Below are 26,127 nucleotides of genomic sequence, written 5' to 3' on the forward strand. Positions count from 1 at the left end.
CGGGCATATGGACAAGTGGCCAGTACACACTGTACACACTTGCCAAGTTGCCAGAACTGTAATTGAGTTTTGTCGAGGTCAAATGAGGAAGATAAAATTCGAAGCAAACCCACTCGTAATAATACATCATATTAAACGCATTCAATGGTGTAACATGCCTCGGTGGATAATTTTGGAAGATGATGGAATTGAGGGTATTGGGGGGCATGCCTGGTTGAAGGTCTTCTAGGGAAATGATCTGGGGTTATACCAGGATGTGTCCGACTGACAAACATAGAAAAAGCACCCCCCAGTATTCATCACCCGTCTGCTTGTGACCCGTGGCATTGGATATCTTGCAATTGAATGCCTACACGCGCCATTGGTAGGTATCTTTCCGCACATGTATGTACATCGATGTAGTTTCTCAGTGCCCAAGCTGCATGGGGGCTGCTCAACGACTAGTGCAAAGAAAGTTCAACCCCGATTGGTATGCCCATAGTAAGCAGCACTTGTACTACAAGACCAACGAACACATTTGCGTCTTCCAAGCCAGATAAGAATAAGCCAAGCACCTCAGCCTACCTGTGTTATGTGTACACAAGAAACAAGATCGATACAACAAACATGGATTGACCAGTGGCCTGAGGCATCTTGAATGGATTGATCAATTGAATGAGGGTTGAACCAACGTGACAAGGCGTGGTGCAGCTATCTCGTATTATCAACGGCCGATGAGCGAAGGGCTGCCCGTGAATGAATTCATCAAAGTGGATATCGGCAGGATCCCCGCACCAGACGTGAGCTTTTAGTGGGGCACGGGCCAACCGCAGGCAGTGCAGTAGGCGTCTGGGTAGGCCCAACTGAGCCGGCCCTAGGCTGTTTCCATTGAATACAGCTCTGCTAGTGAGGACGTGGGGCCCGACGGAAGCTCTCAGAAGGGGACCAATCTGGCCACGTTGTTGCAAACTGCCATCCATTCACTGAAGCCGGCAGCAGATAAAGCTACTTATTTGCGATTACCACAGCTTCCGGAAAACCTTCACCACTTTTTCCTCCTCTCCCGTCATCAAACATCCCTTTGATCGTCGAGCGCTGGGAGCATTTCATATTCCTTTTCCCATCCAAGGGAAAGTCGATCGTCCTCAATCCAGGTTGTCTGTTTCAGCCCCATCTGACCTGACAAGCTCCCCGCTGGGACAGCTACAAGCTCGCTGGTCAAATCCTCTTGCTTTGCTCCCTTCCAATTGTTGTTTCACCACCCAACAACATCTCACACAAACTTCACCATGAAGTTCAGCCCAGCCACCATTGCTTGGGCGGCTGCCTTCTTCTTTGGCGCTGCCCTCGCCGATGATGCCCAGAAGGTGCTGAAGGATGAGAGCTCCTCTGTCGCCGAGGCTGCCTCGACCGCAGCCGCAGCTAGCCTGCCCACATTCACTGTGAGTATCAATCATATGTCCTCGGCGATTATTATATGTCTCGCCGGCTATTCTGTTCCTCGGCGAGTTTGTATTTCTCGCCGACTTTTGTATTGCTTGCCGACTATTACATTTCTCGCCGACCTGTCGATCTGCTCGGCGATGTTCCAATATTTTCTGGTTTTTATATTTGAAGCTAACGGCACTTTTTCATGTAGCCCACAAAGCTCAAGGCTCCCTTCCTTGAGCAATTCACCGACGACTGGGAAAAGCGATGGAAGCCGTCGCATGCCAAGAAGGACATGAAGGGCGCCGAGAACGCCGAGGAGGAGTGGGCGTACGTTGGCGAGTGGGCTGTCGAGGAGCCTACTGTCTACAAGGGCATGGAGGGTGATAAGGGTCTTGTCGTCAAGAACCCCGCTGCTCACCACGCCATCTCCGCAAAGTTTCCCAAGAAGATTGACAACAAGGGCAAGACTCTTGTCGTCCAGTACGAGGTTAAGCTTCAGAGTAAGTCGGCCACATACCACGCAATCCCAGTGTCCATACTAACCTATTTTGCACCATAGACGGCCTCGAGTGCGGTGGTGCATACCTCAAGCTCCTTCGCGAGAACAAGGCTCTCCACCAGGATGAGTTTGCCAACACGACTCCTTATGTCATCATGTTCGGCCCCGACAAGTGCGGCCACACCAACAAGGTGCATTTCATCTTCAACCACAAGAACCCCAAGACTGGGGAGTACGAGGAGAAGCACCTCAAGAGCCCTCCCACTGCCCGTATCGCCAAGACGACTGAGCTTTACACCCTCATTGTCCACCCCAACCAGACCTATGCTATCAAGCAGAACAACGAGCAGGTCAAGGAGGGCAGCCTCTTTGAGGACTTTGCCCCCTCCGTCAACCCCGAGAAGGAGATTGACGACCCCAAGGACACCAAGCCTGCGGACTGGGTTGATGAAGCCCGCATCCCCGACCCCGAGGCCAAGAAGCCTGAGGACTGGGATGAGGATGCCCCTTACGAGATCGTCGATGAGGAGGCGACCAAGCCTGAGGACTGGCTCGAGAGCGAGCCCCTCACCGTTCCCGACCCTGAGGCTCAGAAGCCCGAGGACTGGGATGATGAGGAGGATGGTGATTGGATTCCCCCTACCGTCCCCAACCCCAAGTGTGCCGATGCCTCTGGTTGCGGCCCCTGGACCAAGCCCATGATCAAGAACCCGGCCTACAAGGGCAAGTGGACCGCTCCCTATGTCGAGAACCCCGCCTACAAGGGTGTCTGGGCTCCCCGCAAGATTAAGAACCCCGACTACTTTGACGACAAGACCCCTGCCAACTTTGAGCCTATGGGTGCTGTAAGTTACTGTTCCATACCCGAACAACCGATTTGTGTTACTGACTTCCTTCACAGATTGGATTCGAGATCTGGACCATGCAGAACGACATTCTGTTCGACAACATCTACATTGGCCACTCGGTTGAGGATGCCAACAAGCTTGCCGAGGAGTCCTTCGGTCTCAAGCACCCCCAGGAGCAGCTTCTCGAGCTTGCTGACAAGCCCAAGGCCGATGATAAGCCCAAGTCTCCTTCTGACCTGAAGTTCTTGGACGACCCCGTTTTCTTCATCAAGGAGAAGTGGGATCTCTTCATCACCATTGCCCAGAACGACCCCATTGAGGCTATGAAGTTCGTCCCCGAGGTTCCTACCGCCATTGGTGGTCTCCTTGTTACCATCATTGCCCTCATCGGAGCCCTGTCCATGGGCGGCTCTGCCCCGGCTCCCGTCAAGAAGGCTGCCGGTGACGCTAAGGAGAAGGCTAAGGATGCCAAGGACAAGGCCGCCGAGGCCGTTGCCACTGGCGCTCAGAACGTTAAGAACGAGGCCAACAAGCGCAACACACGCAGCCAGTCGTAGGCAATAAGGACAAGGACAGCGGGTGTATTTGGCATGAAAAGAAAAATGCGTTCAAAGCAAGCTGCGATTTCATAGTTTAGCTATGCTTGCTACTATATCAGGCGTTGTGATTTTCCTCAGTTAGTTGTGATTTCGGTTCACTCGCATGGCGCAGGTGTACTCTAGGCCAACAAAACAAATGACAAACATTTTTGGTAATCGACATTTGCCCCTGCTGTCTAGATGAAATGTGATGGTCTATTGGCGTGCCGTATCATATCATATACTCATCCCAGCAGAGGCGTTGCTCAAGCTCGAATTGCCCTGTAAGTTTCTTTGAGAGTGATTCGGTCCGAGACTCCCTCGCCCGTGATACCTTCAGCCTATAGTTAACTATCTTGTAGAAACTCAGCTAGCTGGCGTACATATGTGACCAAGCCAGTCTTCTGACGATTATTTACTCAAGTAGCCGGTGAGGAATTCTCTTTATGTTGTGACTTAAACTGTCTTCTTCTTCCGCTTGTCCATCCCCTCGGAGAGGGCTTCGGCCACGTCCTCGACAGTGGTGCCTCTCTTCCGCTTCCCGATCTTCTCGTTACCGAGCTCGGAGTCGGCCACGGCCTGGAAGACCTTGGCGGCGCCCTGGAAGGAGTCGGGCGCGAAGCCGCCGTCCTCCTCGAACGTGAGGGCGGTCTCCTCCATCTCCCGGACCCAGCGGTACGCCTTGGGCGCCATGGCGGTCACGCTGCCGGCCGCCCGGTCCCAGGCGCCGCGGTCCGAGAGCTCCTGCTTCAGCTCGTCCAGCACCCCAAGCTTCTGGGCCGTGGTGAAGGACTGGATCGCGAGCGCGGTGAAGCCTTTCGTCGTGCTCGCGAAGCACATTTTTAGACCGCTGGCGGCGCCGATCTCGGGGGAGATGTGCCGGGTGTGCAGGGTTGTGGCGAGAGCCTCGCCGTAGACGGGGATTTCGGACAGTTTGTGGGGGCCGGAGGTTGGGATACTGGGGCGGCTCCAGGATTTACTGATGTCTTCTTTATCCTTGTCGGCGTCCACATCCGCGTCGGAAGAAGAAGAGCCCTCCTCGGGCTTCTTCTTGAGCGACGGGGGGCCGCCCAAGATGCAGCCGTCCACGAACCGGATGGGCGCCCGCGACTTGGTGATGAGCTCCGCGGTCTGGCGCGCCGTCGAGGGCGCGACGGCGTTGAGGTCGGCGAAGTAGAGGGGGCCCGCGGCCCGCTGCGAGACGCCGACGAGGGACTCGACGACCCGGGTCGCGGTGGCCAGGGCGTCGCGCGGGGGGCACGACGGAGAGGATGACGGGGCAGGCGTCTGTGAGCTCGACGTCGGACTTGAGGACCTCGACGTTGGCTGCTTGGCAGCGGTCGATGGTCTCTTGGCTGTGAGGTATTTTGTTAGCTTTCTTCTTCTTCTTCTTTTTTTTTTTCTTTTTCCTTTTTTTCCCTCTAGGTAGGAATAACCTACCTTCGGCCTTTGCAGTTGGTTGCTACGGCGAAGCCGTTCGCGAGCAGGAGCTTGGCTATGCCCATGCCCATGTCGCCGATGGACAGGATGCCGATCTTGGCCTTGGGTGCGGGCGCTGACATCTTGACTGGCTGGTGTGGTGTAGAGTACTGTAGTGTTATAAATGGGGGATTGTAGGAGTCAAGACTCAAATGTAGTTGAATTAAGGGAATTTTACGAAACTCGTTTGGCTACTTGTTGATCACTAGAGCTACCTAACCAACGGTTGAATGTCGTGAAGCGATTCAGTTGTTGACTCGCCCCAGGCGCATTACGGATTTGTCATCCGGTAAAGCTACGTGTACAATCATGACCCGCAGTTTCGTTTTCTACCTATCATGATACTATTCCGGAACATGGTACAGAATTCTTTGATGTGTAGATTTATATTCTGCTAAAAGCGCATTTGCGGTGTCTCTACTGCTGACATGTTGATTTGCTTGGGGACAGATGTCTCTCGGGGCTAGACATCACCGTGCGCCTTCTGCAAGTGGCCGGCAGGCGTTCCGAGCGACAGATGCCTGTACTGGACCGTAGGATTGACTCAATACCCTATTTTGAAACACGCCGATGATAGTCCTTTTCCAAATTACTTCATGATTCCCCTCCAGTTCGGGGGAATGGCGGGGTACCTCCCGTATAGCCGCTTTCGCTATCGCGTTCGGGTGAGACAGTTGCGCCCGCCGGTATACGCTTGATTATGCAAAACTTGAAGTTGACAGGTCAGTCCACACCTAATCACGATTTTATTTTCCCGTCTTGGGCACGATTCCACAATCCATTTACCAAGCCTACCTCTTACTTGCCTTGAACTAGACTTTGGTCGCGAACGAGCTGCATTTTCGCATCCCCCACCCGCTACACCCGGGCCTGGCCGGCTGGGTCTTGGACTTGTCTCTTGGGTCGCCCCGTCTCGTCTCCAGTGGAGTGGGCTACATACAAGTACAGCGTGTTTCCCCATTTGGCAAGGAAATCGCTAGCCCCTGGCGCCCTAGCACTTCAGCTTCTGGCCATCGCTTTGATCTCATTGGCTTGCCGAGTCCTACCTTGGCGAAACAAAATGGTTTCTTTTGCTACCTCGTCCTGATTTGGGTATACTCGTCGTCCTTGGAACCCCACGGCAAATTTTGCTCGGACGGACTGTGATAACGACAATGGATGAAGATGGGAACACGGCAGATGTTGCTTGCTGCCTCACGCAAAGCTCGATGATCGCCTCGCCAGGGACATGCCTCCAAGGCCTCGCTGTCTAATTATCATGACGCAGCACTGAGCCACACAAGTGAGGTAAGGCAGGCGTAGGGTGTATGAACCAGATGAACTATCTGGATCCTATGTCACACTAGTTGCGAGTGGATGCCTACCTGGCAGTAGGCAGGCCACGCTACGTGGGGGCTCTCTCTCAGCTTGTCGAATGGTATGTAACGCAAGCATCGCCTCCCACCCCAGCGTCAGTGCCATGGCCAGTGAGATTGGTCGAGCCAAAGACAAAGTCCGTTGATTCCGGTCGATGCACATATAACATCCTCTCCTGCTACTTACTGAAACCTCTTGGTTATCATAAGTACATTACCGTCCTAGGATCACGTCGGCTCGTTTGGTCTAGTTAGCCGCCTTCAGCTTTCAGGGGTGTTGTTTTACCCACACTTCTAGCCACAATAGTCTAACACGACAAGCTGTGCGGGAGCTGTTTCGGATAGCTAAATTTACTATAGTCCGGTTACGACAACGGCCGACCCATCAAGCCGGGACGATCTGCTGAAGATTCGCACCCCTACGATCGACTTAACCTTTATACACCTGCCTTCTTTCTTGCTGAGGCACACTCCCCCATATCCTCATCTGTTTCCATCCGTTTGTCTACTTTCGGAAGCTGGCTCCGCCCGGGATTTGACGATATGGCACTGGCTTGGCGGCCTTTGACGGCTGCGGCTGCGGTGATTGCGTACACATTGGTGTCACGCCAGACCGAATGGTCCTATTCGGAGCTCGTCAGGAAATTCTGCGGCCTTTGGTTCTCCGGACTTTCCCTCTATATTGTTTGGAACGTTATTCTCTACCCCAAGCTCTTCTCGCCCCTGCGCCACCTCCCCAGTCCTCCCGGCGGCTCGTTTTGGAATGGCCATTTCGACGCTATTAATAAGCATCCCACCGGGATTCCAATGAGAGAATGGTATGTTTATCTATACTTTGCTATACCATCACGAAATCCGAAAACACTAACTCAGGCCAGGATCAACACCGTACCAAACAATGGCCTTATCCGGTACGCGGGTATCTTCAACCAGGAGCGCATCATGCCAACTTCTCCCAAGGCGCTGGCAGATGTCCTTGTCACGCGGAGCTATGACTTCGAGAAGCCCTCTCAGGTCAGGAATTCGATCGGGCGAATCCTGGGCATAGGAGTTCTCTTGGCTGAGGGAGATCAGCATAAGGTTCAACGTAAGAACCTCATGCCTGCGTTCGCGTTCCGCCATATCAAGGACCTATATCCGGTTTTCTGGCAAAAGAGTCGGGAAGCAGTTCAGGCCATGACACAGGAGCTCATCGAAGGAGTTAACAAGCTGGCGGCCGCCCAGAATGGCGGCACGGGCGTTAAATCATCGACACGAAAGGGCTGGGCTTCCTTCGAAGTCAGCGAATGGGCATCAAGAGCCACTCTTGACATTGTTGGCGTGGCCGGACTTGGTCGAGATTTCGGGGCTATCCACAATCCTGATAACGAGCTGAGTTCGCGTTACCGGGTTCTCTTCCGGCCATCGAAGCAGGCTCGTATGCTCGGCATCCTCGGATCAATCATGCCGGCCTGGATTACTAACCGCATTCCGGTCAAACGCAACAACGATATTGCTCTGGCTGCGAGAACCATTCGTGCGGTATGCCAGGATCTTATCAAGGAAAAGCGAGAGAAGCTAGCACGAAAGGAGCTCACGGACGTGGACATCTTGTCTGTCGCTATCGAGTCCGGCAGCTTCTCCGACTCGGAACTTATTGACCAACTGATGACTTTCCTGGCCGCCGGCCACGAGACGACGGCTTCTGCGATGACTTGGGCCATCTATATGCTCTGCCTGCACCCAGAAGTACAAATCCGTCTACGACAGGAAATCCGGGAGAATCTGCCGTCCATGGATTCCGACAGCACCGTCTCCAGCATCGACATTGACCGCCTAGAGTACCTGGGCGCCGTCATCAACGAAGTTCTCCGATACTACGCGCCCGTACCCCTGACGATCCGGGAGCCCAGGGTGGACACGGTGATCAACGGCGAGCACGTGCCCAAGGGAACCCGCGTCATCATCTGCCCGTGGGCCATCAACTACAGCACGGAGCTCTGGGGCGAGGACGCGGGCGTCTTCCGGCCGGAGCGCTGGCTGGCCAAGGACGCGCACGACAAGAAGAAGGCGGCGAGTGCGAGCAACTACGCGTTCCTGACGTTCCTGCACGGGCCCCGCAGCTGCATCGGGCAGGCCTTCTCCAAGGCCGAGTTCGCGTGCCTGCTGGCGGGCTGGGTCGGCCGCTTCGAGTTCGAGCTCGGGAACAAGGAGGAGTACGATGAGAAGAATATGCTCATCAAGGGCGGGATTACGGCGAGGCCGGCGAGGGGGCTGCATGTGCATGCTACGGTGGTGGAGGGGTGGTAGGCAGGTGGTTTGGTACCTATTTAGGATGTAAATACAATGTACGAATTAAAGTGTCTTGACTTTTCTTGATCAAATCATTGTTCCTTGAACGTGTTCATCCTTTCGTAAATCTAGCTTTCCCCGACCATTCCCAGTCTATTCATGTTTGCCACAACATGCGTACTCAGATGGCTCTGGGGACTCTGTTGGGTCTGATGAGGAGTTCTGGCGAATTGGCTATCTCCTCCTTTCTGGCTACCAACTCGTCAACATCCCGAGTCGCGAACACGAATTTGTTGTGGCGGCAGGAACTCGGCCTCCTGGATTGCAGCCCACACGAGGATGATTAGCTGTGAGGACAAATTGGGATGACCCCCCCTCTTAAACTTTACAGAAGGGGGTTTTGTTTCGTTAACTACTTATATACACTGTCTCTCCCCTCCTGTCTCTTCTCCTTCTATTTCTTCCCTCTTCACTTCCGTAAGAACAATACTATGCGCCCTTGTTGTGGTGATAAGGTCAGCAGCATCCATTTCGCTCATCATCACCTGCTATACAGCATTGGTCATCAAATCTACGCCTCGTATCCCCAGTTTTTAAGTCTGTCGATGTAAACTGGTTGGTAGACCATGGCATGGTTGACTTAAGCGAGTGCTCCTCTTGCCAGTGTGCATAGATTTAGCTCTGCTGGCTGAGGAATGGATCAACAAAGTGGTATGTCTTACCCGGTATGTTGCCCGATTGGGGCACAACCAGGTCCTAAGAGTTTAGTGTTCGAAGAAACAGGGAGGTAACACATGGGATATGAACCCCTTGCGCGAATCGTTGCTTACTACTTACCATTACTTGCGATGTCTCGGGGAAGTCTGCTTGTTGCTGCTGCTGTGTAGTTTCTGTTGATACTTGCCGAGAGATTGCCGATTCCGCGAACCTCGTGGCTAACCATCACACTGCTGTGTGCGAGAAAGGACAGTCTGGTAGCATGATACTAAGTGGTAGAGATGGCATTGTTTACGGAGATCTAGACTCGTTCAGTTGTTGGGTGGCGAATTATCTCACCACTGGGTAGTCCTCGCGTCCGGAAACCTTGCCACTAGACATCGACAGAGAATGCAGCTTCAACACATGCCTGCAACACTTGACGATTCTCCGAATGATATCAAGGAGCTCAGATTCGAATGGTGGTTTTTAAACTACAAGCCACGTTCCGATACAGTTAGCGAGGCATGTAGATACGACTTCCCAATGCATATACCTACCTACATACACCGTCGTCTCCCCTCGTTTCCCCTCCGCTATAGGGTGCCGTTCGACCCGGCGGGGGAAAACAATAAACAAACGCATACAAGCGAATTATATCTCGAGTATCTCGATGGTAGGGAGGGGTTGGTCATCTAGAAACGAGAAAGCGATACAATCGGGCCGGTCTCTTCCCCACAAACCTCAAGATTAGAGGCAAAGGTTAATCTTTCCATGTGCTTGGAAAAGAGGCGTCAGCCAAATGGCAACACCTCGAAGCTAGATCATAGGGATGAGGAGTAAGATAGAAGAATGCATGATGGATATGATAAGGGAATAACATGACTATCAGCCACCCTGGCTGCTTGGAGGAAGTATTACTTTCGATCTATACTGCCGCTTCTAGACGACCTCGTGTTCACCTGAGAACCAAGTCTCAGGGCTAAACTTCACACGGCCCGATTGGTATAGCCCGAAACCCCAATTTAGAGTTGACGAGATCTTTGGGAATGCTGCGTTTATCTTCATTGGTGATATATATGCATCTTCGTCGGCGATACACATGACCGAATCGAATCTCATGAGTGGTCAGATTAGCCCTCGTTACGATGGCATATCGATATCAACGAAGGGCGGTGGGTGAAACATGGGATGGTCAAATTTAAAGTCGGTGGCATGGCGTGCATATAGACATGCTCGTTCCGTTTTTGCCGGTCTAGATCGATGGAGGTTGCGCGGGGAGACAATCAACACGAACCCAACCAGTTTTTTTGCGCCGTGGATGGCTTGCATCTTGTTATGCAACGGCCCGCACCAGCAAACATCCGCGTCCGGGTCCGGTGTAGCCGCGAACCATGCCAAGGGTCCCGGCACAACGTGTTATCACCGTATAATACCCATTATAGTGCGGCTTCATCTGATGTCGAGGAGGGTATAGTTGTTCGTGACGGCGTGGCTGAAATATGAACCGCTAGCCGGGGCGGGGTATTGTCGAAAGCTCGAAAGCCCAGAAGCAGCATCCGGCCTAGTCAGGAACCGATAGCACCGAGATGCAGACCACTCCAAATATCTTGGTTCCTCTGATCTCATCTTGCCCTGAGATCCGGATACTAGCCGTAGCGCCTAGGCGGGAGGCAATAACAATACTACGGTACAATAAGACCGAGATGCCAAGCCCGCTCTTGGGATGGCAGGCAGATAGCTAGGCGGCTGATTGGATGCCCCTCCAACTGCAGGGACATACTTACAAACTCAGTTAACCTTAAGACAACCTTAGCCGAGTTGTGCTTTGTGTGATGGCTCACCAATCTACTCACCAACCACGTGTGTGGCTGGCTCAATCTTGACCGCCTCCGATGAATTTCTCCGAGTTATACTCCTTCGACCTGATTGCAATCTGCCTTGGTGCTTGGGGAGGAAGGTGGCGTGAGGCGGGTTTGTATACCTACAGCACTAACCTTAATAATAGCTGGGGGTGAGGGGGTGGGAACGGCCCAGCGGCTCAGTAGCTCTCAGCTGGAGAGCTCAGTAGAAGCTCCAGCAGCTCCAGCAGCTCCAGCAGCTCCAGCAGCTCCAGCCCCAGCAGCTCTCCGTAGCTCCAGCGATCTCGGCGCCTGGCAAAGAAAGTTGGCACCTGCAGACTGCAGACCCTTTTTGTGCTTAGCGGCGGCAGTTTCCATTTGCCAGAAGCGGGCGCATAAAACCAACTCCCTCGAATCCAGTCTCCCGCCGACATTTGAGGACCTTGATGGCCAGCAGCCTGAGTGAGCCAAGAGAGAAAAGCACCAACGAAAACACAGCTCCGCACCACTGCTGATTGACTGCACCTGCTCCATTGTAATAATGCTCGATGCCATCTGACACACGCTGACACTGGACGACAGAGTACGTACAACAACAGAAACAAAACCCTACAAACTCCCACTTATGATGCAATGGTAGATGGGGGGTCTAGGGTCTTCTCGCCGTTCAACTCTCTTGCCCGCCACAAGTCGCGTGCCCGCCCAGACTGCGCCTTGGCGTTAGCTCTTGAAGACTGGAGACTTGCGAACCGGCCTCAGTCTGGCAAGATGGATGGTTGATGTTTTTTTAGCGACGGACAAAGCGGCCATCAAGGTTCTCGTTTCTGCGGTCCCCTGGCGAGTCTACCAGTCTACCAGCCTACCAGCCAACCTACCGGTACCCAAGTAGATTGCTCATTTTTGAGCACTCCATCGTTGGTGGGAATCGGCCATTGACGCAAGTAACCCGATTCTTCCCATCTTCAACTGGAAAGGAACCCCTCGCAGACGCTCAGACCAGACCCGTCTTCTTCATTGAGGCTGAAAACGAACTCGTCGTTAAACTTTGCGGCGCTCCAGATCCAGAGAAACTCTGGGGGGCCTACAAACATACACTGTCGCTCTGTAGGGATATAAACTGCCCCTCGGCCCGCCGTCCAGACCCCATCTGTACGGGCCCAAGAAGCAAATACAGTCTTCGTCCTGCCCGGCTTCGACTTGTCTCAGCAGCTGCCTCTCCACCGCTTATAACATCCATCTTATACATCCATACATATATGGCCAAGGTGTGCAGATATGAACGACCCTATAGATTCTCTCGATTCTTACTATGGCCTCGATCCCTTGTCGTCCGACCTGAAGAGTCGGTTCGACTACGCCGGCACCACCACTAATGACGATACATTGATGGTAGGCGAATTCTCGCTCGACTTGAACTCCTTCGGCAGCACCGACTACGGCTACGGCACCAGCCATCCCCACGACGATGGTTGCACTATCCGTTGCCCGGAAGATTCGATCGCTTCCTCGCAGTACAGAGGTGCGCCTCCTCATATGTCATCTTACGCCAAAGCTCGCGCTGCCTCGATCTCATTCCCGCCTTACTCATACGGGGCTGACTCGCACCTTTATCCAGGCAATGGCCAGCTAGGGTTTGAGCAGATGATGGGCTTGGGCTGGGCCTGTCAGGATCCCAAACAAGAGTCGGACGATGGGCTCGAATTTTTCCCAGGTTATGGGGCGGAGTGCTCAGCGGCAGGTTGCCCAGACGCATTCTGTCCCAGCTCGTGCACTATCCCGCAGTGTACCAGGGCAAATCAAGAATGCGCTACCGAGGATCAATGCAGCTCAATATCTTGCCTGGGAGGCGAGCGTTGTACTCCGCCTTGCGACGTTGAGGACTGTGCCGAAACAGGCTCTCCCTGCAACGACCCTCACTGCTTGGATCACACCGACGAGACGGCACCCCTTGGTACTATGTGGGATCACCATGAGCAATGGCGTGAGTTTGGATACCTGCCACCAGACCAACTCTTCATGCATGGCCAACAGTGCAACCATACAAACACGGAGCATAGCGTAGCCCTTACGTTAGGACACCTGCGCGACCCTGGGCCACAAGACCAGCCACAGGATCCCAATCTGGTACAATTTGGTTGTCCTATTTTCGGTCAGAGTGGTTCACTAGAGAAACTGTGCGGAGTGACCCAGCCGATTCCGTCGATACCCGAGCCCCCTCCGCTTTGCCCAGATACAGCCGACGACAGCCCGGGTACTCTTACAGATTCGTCTCCCAAGTCTGGAAAACAATGCCCAACAGACAACAGATGCAGATGGAAGATGGGAGGCGGGAGCATAAAGTGTGACCGGATATTCAATACTTCCGATGAATTGAATAGCCATGTTTGTGATGATCACGTCAATCATCGCACGGCCAAAGATGGGTATATGTGTCGATGGCATGGGTGTCCCCGAGATCCAGACAAGCCTTTTGGTTCCAAGAACAAGTTGCGACGACACGTTACAACACATACGCACTGTCAGTATATCCTCTGGAGCTGGGGCTTTGTACTGTACCTGCTGCTGACAATCTTCTAGATAAGCCGTTCGAATGCCATGACTGTGGAGAAGGCTTCTCGGCCCGACAAGCCTTGGAACAACATGAGAGATGTCATTCCGGGGCTAAGCCATATATGTGCGATACGCCCGGCTGCGGCAAGGCGTTCAAGCAGAAGAGTGCCCTGAGTATGTATACCGTCCGTTCCACAATTCCTCCTACTGACCTTTCTCCTTAGCTATGCACAAACGCACACACACTGGTGAAAAACCACTCATCTGCGCAGTGTGCGGTAAGAGGTTTGGCGAGTCCTCCAATCTTTCCAAACATCGCAAGATACACAACACGGACGGAAAGTTGACATGTGACGAACCCAACTGTGGCAAGCAGTTCATTCGAGCCGACCAACTTCGTCGCCACCAAGAAACTCATCAAAGGAGAAGAGACGCGCGGCAAAAGAAATACAAGGCTCGCAACAAGTCTGCCATAGACCAAGAGAATGCCGTGAGAGCTGCCACCATGGTTTCGGAACAGTATCAGTTTCCCTTGCCCAGCTGTGGAGTACCACCGAATACATGAGCAGAAAGCTCTAGCCGCCCAGGCAGTCCCAAGTTTGCGCGAACGTTGGGAGGCAAGCCTGAACATGCTCGTCTCTTGTTCAAGACACGAACTAGTCTCCTAGGGCGAGCAGCACCTACAGCAGACGTAGGAAGGGACATGGTGTCCAGACTCTGTTGAAGATGTGGCCATGACACCTCGCACACTGGCGAGTGAGTAATGGAGTATAGGGGAGTGTTTTGTTTTCTGTCATAAGATACCCCCCCACGTCAAAAAGGCGTCATGTCAATACAACTACATATTAGATTATGGGAATGGATTGGAAAAGAGAGCAAGAGAGAAAAAGGGGGTGGGGAGGAGAGAGACATCACCCGAGAGGCGATCAGAACGATGCCTATGAGACATATTTGAAGATATATCCCGCGGTCAAGATGACGGCGATCTAAAAGGGAGGCTAAAGAGGGACGTGGAGCACGATAGTTGTATGCAGGTGGTGGTGATGTTGGTGAAATTACGATGAGCTTTTTGGAAATGGTACAGTAAAGGAGCGAACTTTTTGAGTATACTTGTTCTGACACCCTCAACCCTGAGCATCTTGTCAAAGTAGTGGTCTTGAAGGCAGCCGAGTGTCCAACAAAACTGTCTGGGCTTTTTCGAAATACCATCGCCCCAGTTTGGGGGCGCTACCCGAAGGCATGAATGCCATAGAGAGAGCCAAATGTCCGCCGCAATGGTGGGATGCCATGGAGACTTGGTTCATGAATACACAGCGTTCCCGGCTGTCGGTTACAATCGCCTTCGCGAATCCCTACAGCAGCAGTTCCTTGCCCTCCCCCTCAGACATCAGGCATGCGTGCGACATCTCTTCTCAACGAGATGGGCGACCTGATATTCATCCCCTAGATGAGCGTGCTACATCCGTTTCCAAAGGACTGGATCCTATTACACTACGGATAGGGACAGTCCAGGATGGCTGCCCTTGCTGCGCCTTTCGAGTCGGACTGCGTACTTACGTCATTCATGCTCCTGGGGAATTACTACTGGCTTGGAGAAGGTTGCGGTATAGGGGGCCGGTAACATGCCGTTTGTGCAATAGGAGATCTCACCTCGACATTTGCGGTCATACGGGAAGTGTTTTAGTTGTATACTGCTAGGGGCGTCATGGTGGTCATCGTACAGGGAGGGCAGCAGTGATATCGCCAGGTAGGAGCCATACATTGTCATCGACGTGCAGCCCAGCACCAGTCCTAGCGATCATCGCACCAACCCCTTTAATGCACACCTTTGAGCTTCTGCAGAATCCGGGTTCGACATGATATGGCCAGAGTGAGATGACGGCGTTGGTGCTGTAGGCATGAGTTCGAATGTCACGCCTCAGGTCACCAAATCGGGAAGCATCGTGTACGGCCAGCGAGACATACTTCATAACGCAAATTATGCGCAATTCATTTTGCAGCTATAAATTTGCTGCGTAGAATCGACCTCATAACACCGTGACCATTGTTTGATGAACCGAAAAGCCGTGTGATGCCATGCAAAGATCAGATATTCCCTTTTTGTCGAGGACAAGGATACTATTCGTTCCCCGTTTGCCTCGTATCATTCATCTATAGCCGGCCGCGCCTCCATCACCTAGCACGTACAAGCATCAGAATACCCCGTCGCTACCGTTTTACCCCAAAGTCATTCGTTTATGCGGAGGCCTGCGGTTTTGTCAAGTTAGCCCACTTGGTCCGACCCACTGATAAAAACTTCGCCGGTACGAAGCTTCTACCCATAGAAGGAGAATAGAGGAAAACAGAGTGACCACATACCTTGACGGCGTACTTGCGTTGAGGGAAGTGCGTGTTGCGCTTCTTGGTCTTCTCCAGGATGGCGCCCTTCTCCTCAGGCGACAACCGGCGGCGGATGGCGCGGGTCTGCTTGGGGCGGAGGTTGAGAGGCAGGTACTTCTTGTTCTTGTAGAACAGACGGAGCTGGTTGCGTTGCTTGATGTTGATGACGGTCAAGACGCGGGCGATGGACTTGCGGAGATCGTGGATGCGGTTGAGCTTGGTGCCGGAGGAGGCGATCTTCTGGATGCGCAGCTGGCCGAGCTCGGTCTTGAGCTCACCGAGCTGCTTCACCAGCTCGTCCTTGTTCTTGGACCACAGGGTACCGGCCTTAACCTTGGAGGTAGACTGTGAGGAGAGAAAACATTTTGGTTAGCCCCATAATGCCCCATACAGAAATTCTTCAAGATGTGTTTCATCGGTGATTGTGGTGGTGATGATGACGGTGACGGTCATGGTGCTGCTTTTTGAGTGGTGGTATGAGGCGAGGTGTCAAGTTGTGGTTTGACAGCAGCAGTCCGTGAAAATCGGGACGGGCATGTCGAATTTTGTGTCATTTTCTTCTTCTCCATCTTGGTCGTCCGTCGTCTGCTTGTACCGATGGATTTGTATGGCGCGTGCGTATCCCGAGGGACAGAGCATAGGTGCATGGGATCAGGGCAAAAATGATAATCGACTTACCATTTTGAGTCGTCGCTGCTGGAGTTAGTTAACAAAGGACTGAGGTTGTTGCTGTGATGCAGGAATTGACGGTCTCCTCCTCGTCGGTTTGGATTTCAGAATTGACGATTCCTCCTAGTTCGAATGGAAAAAAATCGGGGGTCAGCCAATTCGGGTGCTGGGGGCCGGCCAAATTGTGCTTTCTGGTGCGGAAAACGAACTTAGGGTTGTGTGTGGTGCAGCGCTCCAAAAACTGCACGGCAATCAGCTGCAATCAGTTTATCTGGTATCTTGGTGGGGGGGGGTGTATGTGCCCAGCCACATCTGGCTGGTTTATGTAAGAGGCTAAGCCACGCCCTGGCAGCCCGCCTTCTGACCTGCCTAGCAGCCGCCAGTGAGTGACGCTGCCTTGTTTCAAGCCTCGGCATTACGGCGTTTCAATGTTGCCCAAAGTCCATCCATTGACGCACCAGTAGTACGTATGCTGGTGCTGTGCTGGTGCTGGTACGCTCGCTTTCAAGGACGGATACTTGGGCAGCTCCCCTATTGACTGCGCTATTGATTCCATGTTCGCATGGACGGGCTTCAAAGTACCAGCAACTTCAATGACCGATCCATCAACTTTCTCTACCATTGCTGCTCCCAACTAGTCGGTCGGACTGCGTCTCGACGTGGACATTGGATGAAAGAGAAATAGCAACCGTGTTTCAATGTCTCCATTATCCGCGCCCAATTAGTACATACCAACCAAATCAACAACTATCCACCTTTGGCAGCTACTAAAGCTCGACGCATGTGAACCTGTCCGGACTGGCATGTCATTGACTAGCCCAGTAGAAACTGCACTGCATTACTCGAGCATCAACTTGTTCTAATCAACCAAGTCGCTCCTCGAGGCGACAACTCATACACCCTTACACGATGGCGGCCTCTGCAGGAAACCCGGGCTGGGCCCAGTTGCGACAACAAGCCCGAGCATTAGAATCCCAAGTAAGAAGCGCCAGGGACACCTTGTCGCATCCGAGGAACCATCCATACTAATCCGATAATCAAAGACCGAGACCCTCTTCCACACATACTCGCAATATGCCCAAGTCACCAACATACCGCCGAAGCCGACCCCCGAAGAGCGCGAGACGGAGGCGAAGCTGGAGGACGTAATCGAGCGTCGCGAGGGCGTCGTGGCCCAGCTGGCGCGGCTGCTGGACTCGGAGATGGGCGCGTCGGCGCTCAAGCAGAACAACCTGTCACTGCTGCGCGAAAAGCTGACGGAGCACCGGCGCGACCTGGGCCGGCTGCGGAGCAACCTGGCCGAGGCGCGCAACCGCGCCAACCTGCTGTCCAACGTCCGGTCCGACATCGACGCCTACCACGCCAGCAACCCCGAGGCCGCCGAGGCCGAGTACATGCTCGACGAGCGCGCGCGCGTGGACAACAGCCACAACATGGTCGATAGTGTCCTGAGCCAGGCCTACGCCACCCAGGAGAGCTTCCACCTGCAGCGCGAGATGTTCGCCAATATCAACCGCCGCATCACCCTGGCCGCCAGCCAGGTGCCCGGGCTCAACTCTCTCATCGGCAAGATCTCGGCCCGGAAGCGAAGGGACGGTATTATCATGGGCTCCTTCATCGCATTCTGTTTCTTGGTGTTCTGGTTCGCTCTGTAAAGGGGGACAAAGGGTATTTTGGATTTACTGGCAACGGTCATCGTGATGGCGACGGTGGCGATGATGGTGGTGGTTCCCCCTCTGCTGCCCTTCGTCGTGCGGAGCCAAACCAGGTTCTGGTAGAGGGGGTGATGGTGAGAGCGATGGCCGTGAAGAAGAAAGAGATAACGATACCTCTGGTCTTACGAGTTGCATAGGTACTGGCGTGGCATGGCGTTCCGGTTTCATAAGGGCAACAGAACAGGTTGTATTGTGGACTATAAAGGCAGGATACAGTGATGGGATCTCTCTGCCAGCCCCTCTGTATATTGATTGTTGTTCAAGCCGTCCAGACCAGCTTCGGCAAGGGACAGTAGCATAAGAGTCCCGGAGCTTAGATGTTTTGCTCAAGCAAATGTAGTTGGGTATTTACTTGCCTTCGGGCTGAGTGTACCCCCAGTAACTGGCGGATTTGGAGGTCAGTAATACACTTCTCTTGATTTATCCTCCATACCCTCGAGTGTATCATAAGAATGGGAGAGATAGTACAACCCAGCAACGAGCTCACTACCCCAACCATCTTATTTTTGCTTCCGTTTCCTTTTTTCTTTCTTTATTTTTTTATTTTTTTATTATCTATATTCTCTTTACGGCCCCCGTACAGGCGGACTTTTCTCACAGTATACTTAGACTCACAAAAATACAATATGTGCGTATAGAAAGGTGGGTATCTTTTTTATATGAGAACATGTGACCATGCTGGTCGGACATGCTTGTAAGTTTTACATGTGCTTTTTATAATATTTGAATCGTTTTGCTGTTTGACGTCTATCTTCAAGACGACCTCTTCCTCTCTTCGTCGATCAACCTCTGCAGCCCCTTGACCAAGCCCCCCCCGCTCCTCATCGTTGGCCTCACCACTGCCGGCCCAGCGGATCCGGCAGAGGCTGTCCACCAAATACACGTAGCCGACCTTGCCGTTCAGCAGGCCGACGTTCTCGCGGATCTCGTCCGAGAGCGGGTTCCTGACGATGAAGTACTTGTCCCAGTTGGTCTCGCCCACCTGCTGGCGGATGCCGCCGACGAACAGGCGGATGAGCATGTGTTTGAGCCGGTCCGGCTCGAGGTTGACGTTGACGTGCTGCGCGACGTCCCCGTTGGCCTCGAGCAGCTTGGCCAGGGCCGGGTTCTGCGCGGCGCCGGCGAAAGACTTGACCTGGTTCTCGGCCCAGGTGCCGCTGAAGACGGAGATGATGGACGTCTTGCCCTCGAGCGTCGGCGTCGTGTCGCGCTCGGGGCTGCCGCGGCCCTTGAGCAGGGTCCGGCCGTACAGGTTCGGGAAGTAGAGCGAGACGTCGCCCTTGAAGAGGCGCGGGGGCGGGTAGAAGGTCTTGCCCTTGTGGAACTGCAGGTTGCCCCAGTCGCGGAAATAGGGGCGGCGGAACTTCTCCTTTCTGTAAAAGATTGGGAGGTTAGCGTTATATTACTTTGCCCTAGGTAGCATCTGCCAAGGCCGGGTTTCGCTGTGTGCGGCATGCAGATAAGAGGGAAGATCTTTGGTGGTAACATACAACTCCTCTCTCCTCTCTAGATGCTGGGACCAGCGGGCCGAGCTGGACATGGTCGAGAACTCCTTGCGGCGCTGGTTCCAGGTCCTTTCGTCGATACCCGTGTTTTGCCCCTCCTCCGGGGGTACGCCATGCCGATCGGCCGACTCAGCGGGACGGGCGTGAACTCCTCGACACGTTTGCCATACGCACGGGGGGCAGCGGCGAACTGCTCCGAGGGCGGCGGCACGACCTGCCTCAGTGGCGCTTGTGCAGCAGCAGCTGGCTTGGAGGGGCCGCCCGTCGGAGCGGCGGCGGCGGCACCTTTCTTGGTGGCGCCAGGTTGCTCTGCGGCGAGCCACCGGTAGGATGTGCTGAAGGACCGGCTTTGGCACAGCCGGCAGAGCAATTGGCGCCGGGGCGCGAGCGACATGGCTCTGCTGTTTAGCATTTCGAGCGATGGGGGGCGGGCAGACAAAGAATTATGACTACACGGCTTCTTGAATGCAAAAGTCCCCTGCATGAGATGGCAATTGAACAATTTACATACTTCGAGCTAGGGTGGAGCTGTTATCGGATACGTCACGCTAAGATAAAGTCGTATCTGCTGGAACACCCCTGTACCCTGCCAGTTCCCCATCATTTGATGCTATTGGCGTGCCATCGTCGATTACTTAAGTAGTCTCGAGTTCAATTGTCCCAATCCCGAGGTCACGGTAGTCCAGATGGGATTTATACAACATTGAAGCAGATACGGCACTTGAGTAATATTCATTGATAACGCAAACATCAAATTGCAACACAGAAGGTGCCATCCAGCCATCCAAACTAAGCCGAGACCCAGGATCTGCAGGAACACGCTAACGTCACAGAGCATCACAAGGCCGAACAGCACCGGCTCTCAGCGGCAGAACCCCAGATTCGGCTAACTACGGCCCCTCGCGGGGTTGGTTGGCTCTGTCCCCAGCGCCGCCCGTCATTCCCCTGGGCATTTCAATTTCCACCGCCAGAGACAGGGCGGTGCTTAGGATCAATGATTAAAGGCGTGCTTTTTTTTTTGCTTTTTTTCCCTCACTCCCTCCCTTCGTTTCTCCTTGAAGATTATATAGAGAACATATAGAGAGATCTCTAATATACATGCACCATGTTTCTCCCGCGAAGTTCCCGCGCAATCCGCCGTCAATGGCACTTATACAAGGCCCTGAACCAGGCCGTCGTCGGTGGTGCTTACGGCCAGCGGCAACAACACCTGTCATGGGCGAAGGGATTCCATTCCGCGACACGGCTGCAGGTGGTGAAGCCCGTATTGCTGGCAGATATTGGTGAAGGTATGTAATCATTACCGCTTCTCTTTCCGACACTCAATTGGCATTGAAAGCCATCACTTACACGTTTTCCGCTTTACGTAACAGGCATCGTGGAGTGCGAGATCATTCAATGGTTCGTCGAACCCGAAGCCCGAGTCGAGGAGTTCTCTCCACTCTGCGAGGTCCAAAGCGACAAGGCATCCGTCGAAATCACCAGTCGGTTCAGCGGCGTGGTGAAAAAGCTACACTATGAGGCCGGTGATATGGCCAAGGTCGGCAAGCCGTTTGTGGACATCGATATCCAAGGCGACATCAAGAAAGAAGACTTGGAAGCATTGTCAGTCCCCGAGCCATCAAAGCGAGAAGAGGCAGGCGCATCAGTGCCCTCGAATGATGAGTTAATAAGCAGCCTGCCTGCCGAACACCAGAAAGCAGCAACACCGGCGCCCACCGAAGCTTCGTTGACTAAAAGCAATGGCCAGTCTAGAACGTCCAAGAATAACGGCTCGTATGGCGCGTTGGCAACTCCGGCGGTGCGCCATCTTTCAAAGGAATTGGCGGTCGATATCACCGAGGTACAAGGGACAGGGAAAGACGGGCGCGTACTGAAGGAGGATGTCTACAAGTTCGCCGAGGGCCGCACAGCAACGGGGGCGACGACGCCGCCCCAAGCACCCGCAAACCCATCATCGCCTGGATTTTCTTATCCTCAGATACCGACGGACACTGCACAGGTAGAGACGCCGATACCACTCACCAACGTGCAAGCGCAGATGTTCAAAGCCATGACCCGGTCCCTGAGCATCCCGCACTTCATCTACGCCGACGAGATTGACTTTTCCCAGTTGCACAGCCTGCGCAGTCGACTGAACGAGAATCTGGTCAAGGAAAAGGGCGCCTTGGCCAAGGTCTCCTACCTGCCATTCATCATCAAGGCGGTGTCCATGGCTTTGTACCAGTATCCCATCCTCAATGCGCGGGTCGATATCGACAGCAGCACTGATAAGCCGAGCCTCGTGATGCGTAGCCAGCACAACATCGGCATCGCCATGGACACGCCGTCAGGTCTGCTCGTGCCCGTTATTAAGAATGTCGGGTCGCTGAATGTGTACGCGATCGCGACCGAACTCGTGCGTCTGCAGAACCTCACAACAACGGGACGGCTATCGGTCCAGGATCTTAGCGGTGGTACCATCACCGTCTCCAATATCGGCAACATTGGCGGTACCTACCTGGCCCCCGTCATTGTCGACAAGGCCGTTGCCATCTTGGGTGTCGGTCGTATGCGCGAGGTGCCCGGATTCGACGAGCAAGATAATGTGGTCAAGAAGCAGATCTGCAACTTCAGTTGGAGCGCTGACCATCGCGTCGTCGATGGCGCCACCATGGCCCGGGCCGCCGATGTGGTAAGGAGGTTGGTCGAGCATCCGGACCAGATGATTCTGCATCTTCGGTAAAACTCGACTCGTCCCTAGTATCGATGGTCAGCACATACATACGATAACACCCTCGAAACCCCCTCCTCTCCTGCATCGTTCTCCGGAGGGTCTTTTGCCGGCCTGGTCACGCCTCTGTCGGAGCCAGCGCACTGCATTGCAGCGCTCGGACTTGTGTGCCATTCTATGATACAAGGCAGCCAGGATTCCGGCATGGGCGGCACCGGGTACAAATACTGCATGTTGTCTGCAATGGAGAGCTTGTGCATGCGTTCAACGCGGGGATGATATGACCCAACCTGGTCTGTCAGCCATGGAATCTTAAAAGGCATTATTAAGCATGAGAGCATTTACGTAGAACAGGGAACCGGATGCCACCAAAAGGAGAAGAGCGAGGTGGCCGGTTGGTCACATGGACGTCCGGGCATATGCTGGCCCAACGTATGGGGAGGGGGGTCTCTTGTCTGTTTAATTAAACCCGCAGATTATAGTCGTAGACAAAAACTGCCAATAGGGATCCGTCCGGATATATCTTCAATTGTTTGCTTGCTGGCGAAGGATGTAGGCTAGTCGCGTTTTATGTTCTTGTCTAAACCGTACATGTCAATGCAATGTTTACACGTCATAAGGGGAAACGACGTGACACACGTGCAACCCAGAAGCTGCAAGTAGTCCAATAAAGCCATCTGCCATCTATCTCAGTAGGCATCTTTGCTATTCCTGTCATTTCTGCAAGAGTTGGCAAACGCGACAAGGCAAACGGTCACAACAAAAGTGAGGAAATGGCTCATGGCTCTCACCGAGCTTATACCACATATAATATGACCCCCCTGCATGCTTGGGCAGTCTACACCGGTTCAAAAAAGGTGTGGTAGGATTGACGAGCGCGCGGTACCGCGCAGCTAAGGGGCAGGCAGTTTTGGGCGCGCTTAGCTACTTACATACCTACCTACCTTACCTTGACTGTACATATACGATGACAACGGATGGATAACTACCCTCCTCCCCCCTCGTTCGCGCCTATCTGCACGCTGCACCGGCTTCTAGGTCCGCCGGCTCTTGATTGGCTTCCCGTGTTTTTTCTACTGGGGGAGTGAGGGGGAGGGGTAATCTCCTCTTGTCCCATTCCCGCTCCTTCTATGGATGGATGTGGGAAGAGGTATCATCCAAAAGTAGATACGTAATCCACAAAAGCATACAAGTAAGACCGGTATACATCCGAGTGACAGGGGGGCTCTCCGGCCGATATGGGCGTGCGTGGGAGGTCCTTTTCAGGGTGGTGGTGCACGTAAAGGTAAGCGGCAAATCTAGCGGCTGAAGTCCGTTTTGGCATCACTGGATGATCGAATTGGCACCAGGTCGATCACGGAAATGACTCAGTCGCCAGGCTACCTGGGCAGCATTATAGAGTGTCAGGTAGGTAATTTGGATATCAATTGTCTTTCATGGTAGAAATAGCAAATGCTGCAAGCATTTTTATACACGCCTTCCCTCCATCTCAACTCCACCGATATCTCTAGCCTTGACGCTGCCTGGGGCAGAAAACACTCATCATCAAAGGGGAAGGACGATGCCGCCTGGGAGCATTGTCCAATTCCAATGCAGGCGCCAAAACCGTCAGACCAATGACGTGGGAGAACCCGCCGTGGGAGTGTGCTCAGGCGAGGCAGCATGTCATTGGTGCGGAAAATGAACCCAAAAAGTCCCCCTCTAACCTCCACGCCCAAAAGGCAAAAACTGCCATGGGCAAATCAAACCGAACTCCGTGAACACCTAGTATGCCTGCCATCTTGGGGCCCGGAGCGCCGTGCAGATTCGCCAGTCGTGTATCCTGTTCGTATTCGTCTCCTAAATTGCGTGCTTGCTGAACCAAAAGAGAAAAAAGACGCAAGTCCCGGAGACTTGCCTCCACCGTCTCCTGCCCCGGGGAGCTTCTACACTGTCTAGAGCGCCGGCTAAACTTTGTGCCTCGACTGCTTGGGAGATGCACCGGTCGCACAGGCAAGGAAGTGGAGTTGTGCAGTCGTTGCCGCAGTAGTTCCGTTCTACCCATGCTATCTGATCTCATGCAGGAGTAGGTGTTTGCTTATGCAGCCTCGTCGATCGTGTGAAGCACCTTGTCCAGCGTTTCCCTCTGCACTTCGGCCATGCTCTGGCTCACGTCAATGCTGATCACATCCGTCTCTTCGGCACTGGGGGGTTCCAGTATCTTGAACTGGCTCTCCACCATGCTCGCGCCGAAGTAATGGCCTTGCCGTGCTGCCACCCGCTTTTGCAGTACATCCGCTGGAGCATGCAGATAGATGAAGTGTAGCAAGACATCGTGCGAATAGTAGGGCGCGACACGAATGACGTCGCGGTATTTGCGCTTCAGTGCAGAACATGTCAGTACCACGCTTTCGTTGCCTTTGGCCAGCTGCCGAAGCGACTCCTCACGCAGTAGCGTCAGCCAGTCCCATCGGTCAGCGTCTGTAAGTGGGATGCCATTGCGCATCTTCTCGACATTTGCGGGTGGGTGAAACTATGCCACTCGCGTTAGCCATGTGTTGAAAATGTTCCGGCATTGGTGCACGACCTACCTCATCCCCTTCTATGTAAGGTACACTGAGAGTCTCTGCGATGTGTTCCGCAACGGTGCTCTTGCCACAGCCGGCAGGGCCTGTGACGAGCCAGATGTGGTGGTGCCTTGGCGCGGGCTGGCCATTGCTTGCAGCATTTGATACATTGGGAGTCATGATGGTGTTCAGCGGCTTAGGGTCGGGGCCCAAAGAGTTCATGTTGGAAGTCATGTTCGGGTGGGCAGGTGTGGGAGCCCCATTCAGTGAAGAAATCTTATGGTCGTAGGAAAGCATCGTGCCTCGGGAATCAAGGGCCGATGTGTTTGTGTGTGTGTGTGTGTTGATATAATATTCTAGAGCATGCGCTGGCAACACCACGTTCGGTGAACTAGTAAACGTCCGCCAAGCCAAAGGAGGGAGCTATTGGGGAAGCTCGGTGTAACAGCAATCAACTCGTCTTGTTATTCAGTGGACAGCAAAGAGGAAAACAGAACGGCGGCGGTCTCTCTGTGTAGCGTAAGACTGGTTCCGGGAATACAAGATTTATGTATGTAGTCAGGATCATACAGAACGAAGAAGGGCAAACTGTTTGGACGGGAGAGAAAAGGAGAAACGGGAGGAAACTTCGCGGTAATATTGAGTTGGGCAACAGAGGGTGGAGCTTGGAGGGCGCAAGGATGGTGTTATATGTATAGTTGATGTCAGAACCTAACAGCCGGTTCTTCCCCAGCACCAAGCGCTCGCTAGCCCCTGGGTGGATGGCCATAAAATTTTGCGGGAGCCATGGAATACGGAGAATGGGGGGTGTGTGTGTGCATGTGTGTGCACATGTGGTTTGGCGCATGCAGATTGGAACCGCTAGATGTTGCTAGAACAGCGTCCCCATGGGCGACGGTCCGTAGAGTCATAGTGGCAGCGTACCTGGAACTACCAGCTCCGCCAAGTTTGTTGGGCTCGGGCTCGGGTTGGCCAGAGGCTCGCTGGCTGGGAAGGGGAGGAGAGAATTGGAAGCCTGACCGGAAGCCTGGCAGTGGGAAAAGCACCTCACCGGGCTAGCGTCGTGGTATGCA

At 53.6% G+C, this 26,127-nt stretch overlaps 10 protein-coding genes across 10 annotated transcripts; 6 read left to right on the forward strand and 4 right to left on the reverse strand.

Annotated features, from left to right (window-relative positions):
- Positions 1-1,268: 1,268 nt before the first annotated feature.
- PG986_008193 (calnexin precursor) lies at positions 1,269-3,314 on the forward strand (the record flags this gene model as incomplete). Its single annotated transcript, XM_066844415.1, has 4 exons — positions 1,269-1,421; positions 1,619-1,910; positions 1,970-2,754; positions 2,811-3,314. The coding sequence occupies 4 exons, from the start codon at positions 1,269-1,271 to the stop codon at positions 3,312-3,314; spliced, it is 1,734 nt and encodes a 577-aa protein (XP_066700527.1).
- Positions 3,315-3,791: 477 nt separating this feature from the next.
- On the reverse strand, positions 3,792-4,897 carry PG986_008194 (uncharacterized protein; the record flags this gene model as incomplete). The annotated part of the gene is made up of 2 exons (XM_066844416.1): positions 3,792-4,683; positions 4,776-4,897. The coding sequence occupies 2 exons, from the start codon at positions 4,895-4,897 to the stop codon at positions 3,792-3,794; spliced, it is 1,014 nt and encodes a 337-aa protein (XP_066700528.1).
- Positions 4,898-6,712: 1,815 nt separating this feature from the next.
- Positions 6,713-8,458, forward strand: PG986_008195 (Cytochrome P450; the record flags this gene model as incomplete). Its single annotated transcript, XM_066844417.1, has 2 exons — positions 6,713-6,987; positions 7,048-8,458. 2 exons carry the CDS (start codon positions 6,713-6,715, stop codon positions 8,456-8,458), a joined length of 1,686 nt encoding a protein of 561 aa, XP_066700529.1.
- A 3,794-nt stretch (positions 8,459-12,252) lies between these two features.
- On the forward strand, positions 12,253-12,614 carry PG986_008196 (uncharacterized protein; the record flags this gene model as incomplete). The annotated part of the gene is made up of 2 exons (XM_066844418.1): positions 12,253-12,496; positions 12,604-12,614. The coding sequence occupies 2 exons, from the start codon at positions 12,253-12,255 to the stop codon at positions 12,612-12,614; spliced, it is 255 nt and encodes an 84-aa protein (XP_066700530.1).
- Positions 12,615-12,953: 339 nt separating this feature from the next.
- Positions 12,954-14,092, forward strand: PG986_008197 (C2H2 transcription factor; the record flags this gene model as incomplete). Its single annotated transcript, XM_066844419.1, has 4 exons — positions 12,954-12,958; positions 13,035-13,495; positions 13,555-13,701; positions 13,752-14,092. 4 exons carry the CDS (start codon positions 12,954-12,956, stop codon positions 14,090-14,092), a joined length of 954 nt encoding a protein of 317 aa, XP_066700531.1.
- A 1,550-nt stretch (positions 14,093-15,642) lies between these two features.
- PG986_008198 (60S ribosomal protein uL29) lies at positions 15,643-16,805 on the reverse strand. Its single transcript, XM_066844420.1, has 3 exons — positions 16,585-16,805; positions 15,886-16,251; positions 15,643-15,774 (listed from the first exon to the last, which is right to left on the reverse strand). Exons 1-3 carry the CDS (start codon positions 16,585-16,587, stop codon positions 15,763-15,765), a joined length of 381 nt encoding a protein of 126 aa, XP_066700532.1. The 5' UTR covers positions 16,588-16,805; the 3' UTR covers positions 15,643-15,762.
- A 679-nt stretch (positions 16,806-17,484) lies between these two features.
- Positions 17,485-18,230, forward strand: PG986_008199 (uncharacterized protein; the record flags this gene model as incomplete). Its single annotated transcript, XM_066844421.1, has 2 exons — positions 17,485-17,553; positions 17,619-18,230. The coding sequence occupies 2 exons, from the start codon at positions 17,485-17,487 to the stop codon at positions 18,228-18,230; spliced, it is 681 nt and encodes a 226-aa protein (XP_066700533.1).
- Positions 18,231-18,638: 408 nt separating this feature from the next.
- Positions 18,639-20,189, reverse strand: PG986_008200 (uncharacterized protein; the record flags this gene model as incomplete). Its single annotated transcript, XM_066844422.1, has 4 exons — positions 18,639-18,653; positions 19,054-19,663; positions 19,781-19,864; positions 19,906-20,189. 4 exons carry the CDS (start codon positions 20,187-20,189, stop codon positions 18,639-18,641), a joined length of 993 nt encoding a protein of 330 aa, XP_066700534.1.
- A 711-nt stretch (positions 20,190-20,900) lies between these two features.
- On the forward strand, positions 20,901-22,520 carry PG986_008201 (2-oxoacid dehydrogenase acyltransferase; the record flags this gene model as incomplete). Its single annotated transcript, XM_066844423.1, has 2 exons — positions 20,901-21,084; positions 21,169-22,520. The coding sequence occupies 2 exons, from the start codon at positions 20,901-20,903 to the stop codon at positions 22,518-22,520; spliced, it is 1,536 nt and encodes a 511-aa protein (XP_066700535.1).
- Positions 22,521-24,585: 2,065 nt separating this feature from the next.
- Positions 24,586-25,351, reverse strand: PG986_008202 (uncharacterized protein; the record flags this gene model as incomplete). Its single annotated transcript, XM_066844424.1, has 2 exons — positions 24,586-25,020; positions 25,079-25,351. 2 exons carry the CDS (start codon positions 25,349-25,351, stop codon positions 24,586-24,588), a joined length of 708 nt encoding a protein of 235 aa, XP_066700536.1.
- Between the last annotated feature and the right edge of the window lie 776 nt (positions 25,352-26,127).

This window comes from Apiospora aurea (assembly GCF_038362705.1).
Source record: "Apiospora aurea strain CBS 24483 chromosome Unknown utg000005l_segment0_segment0, whole genome shotgun sequence".
Taxonomy (NCBI): domain Eukaryota; kingdom Fungi; phylum Ascomycota; class Sordariomycetes; order Amphisphaeriales; family Apiosporaceae; genus Apiospora; species Apiospora aurea.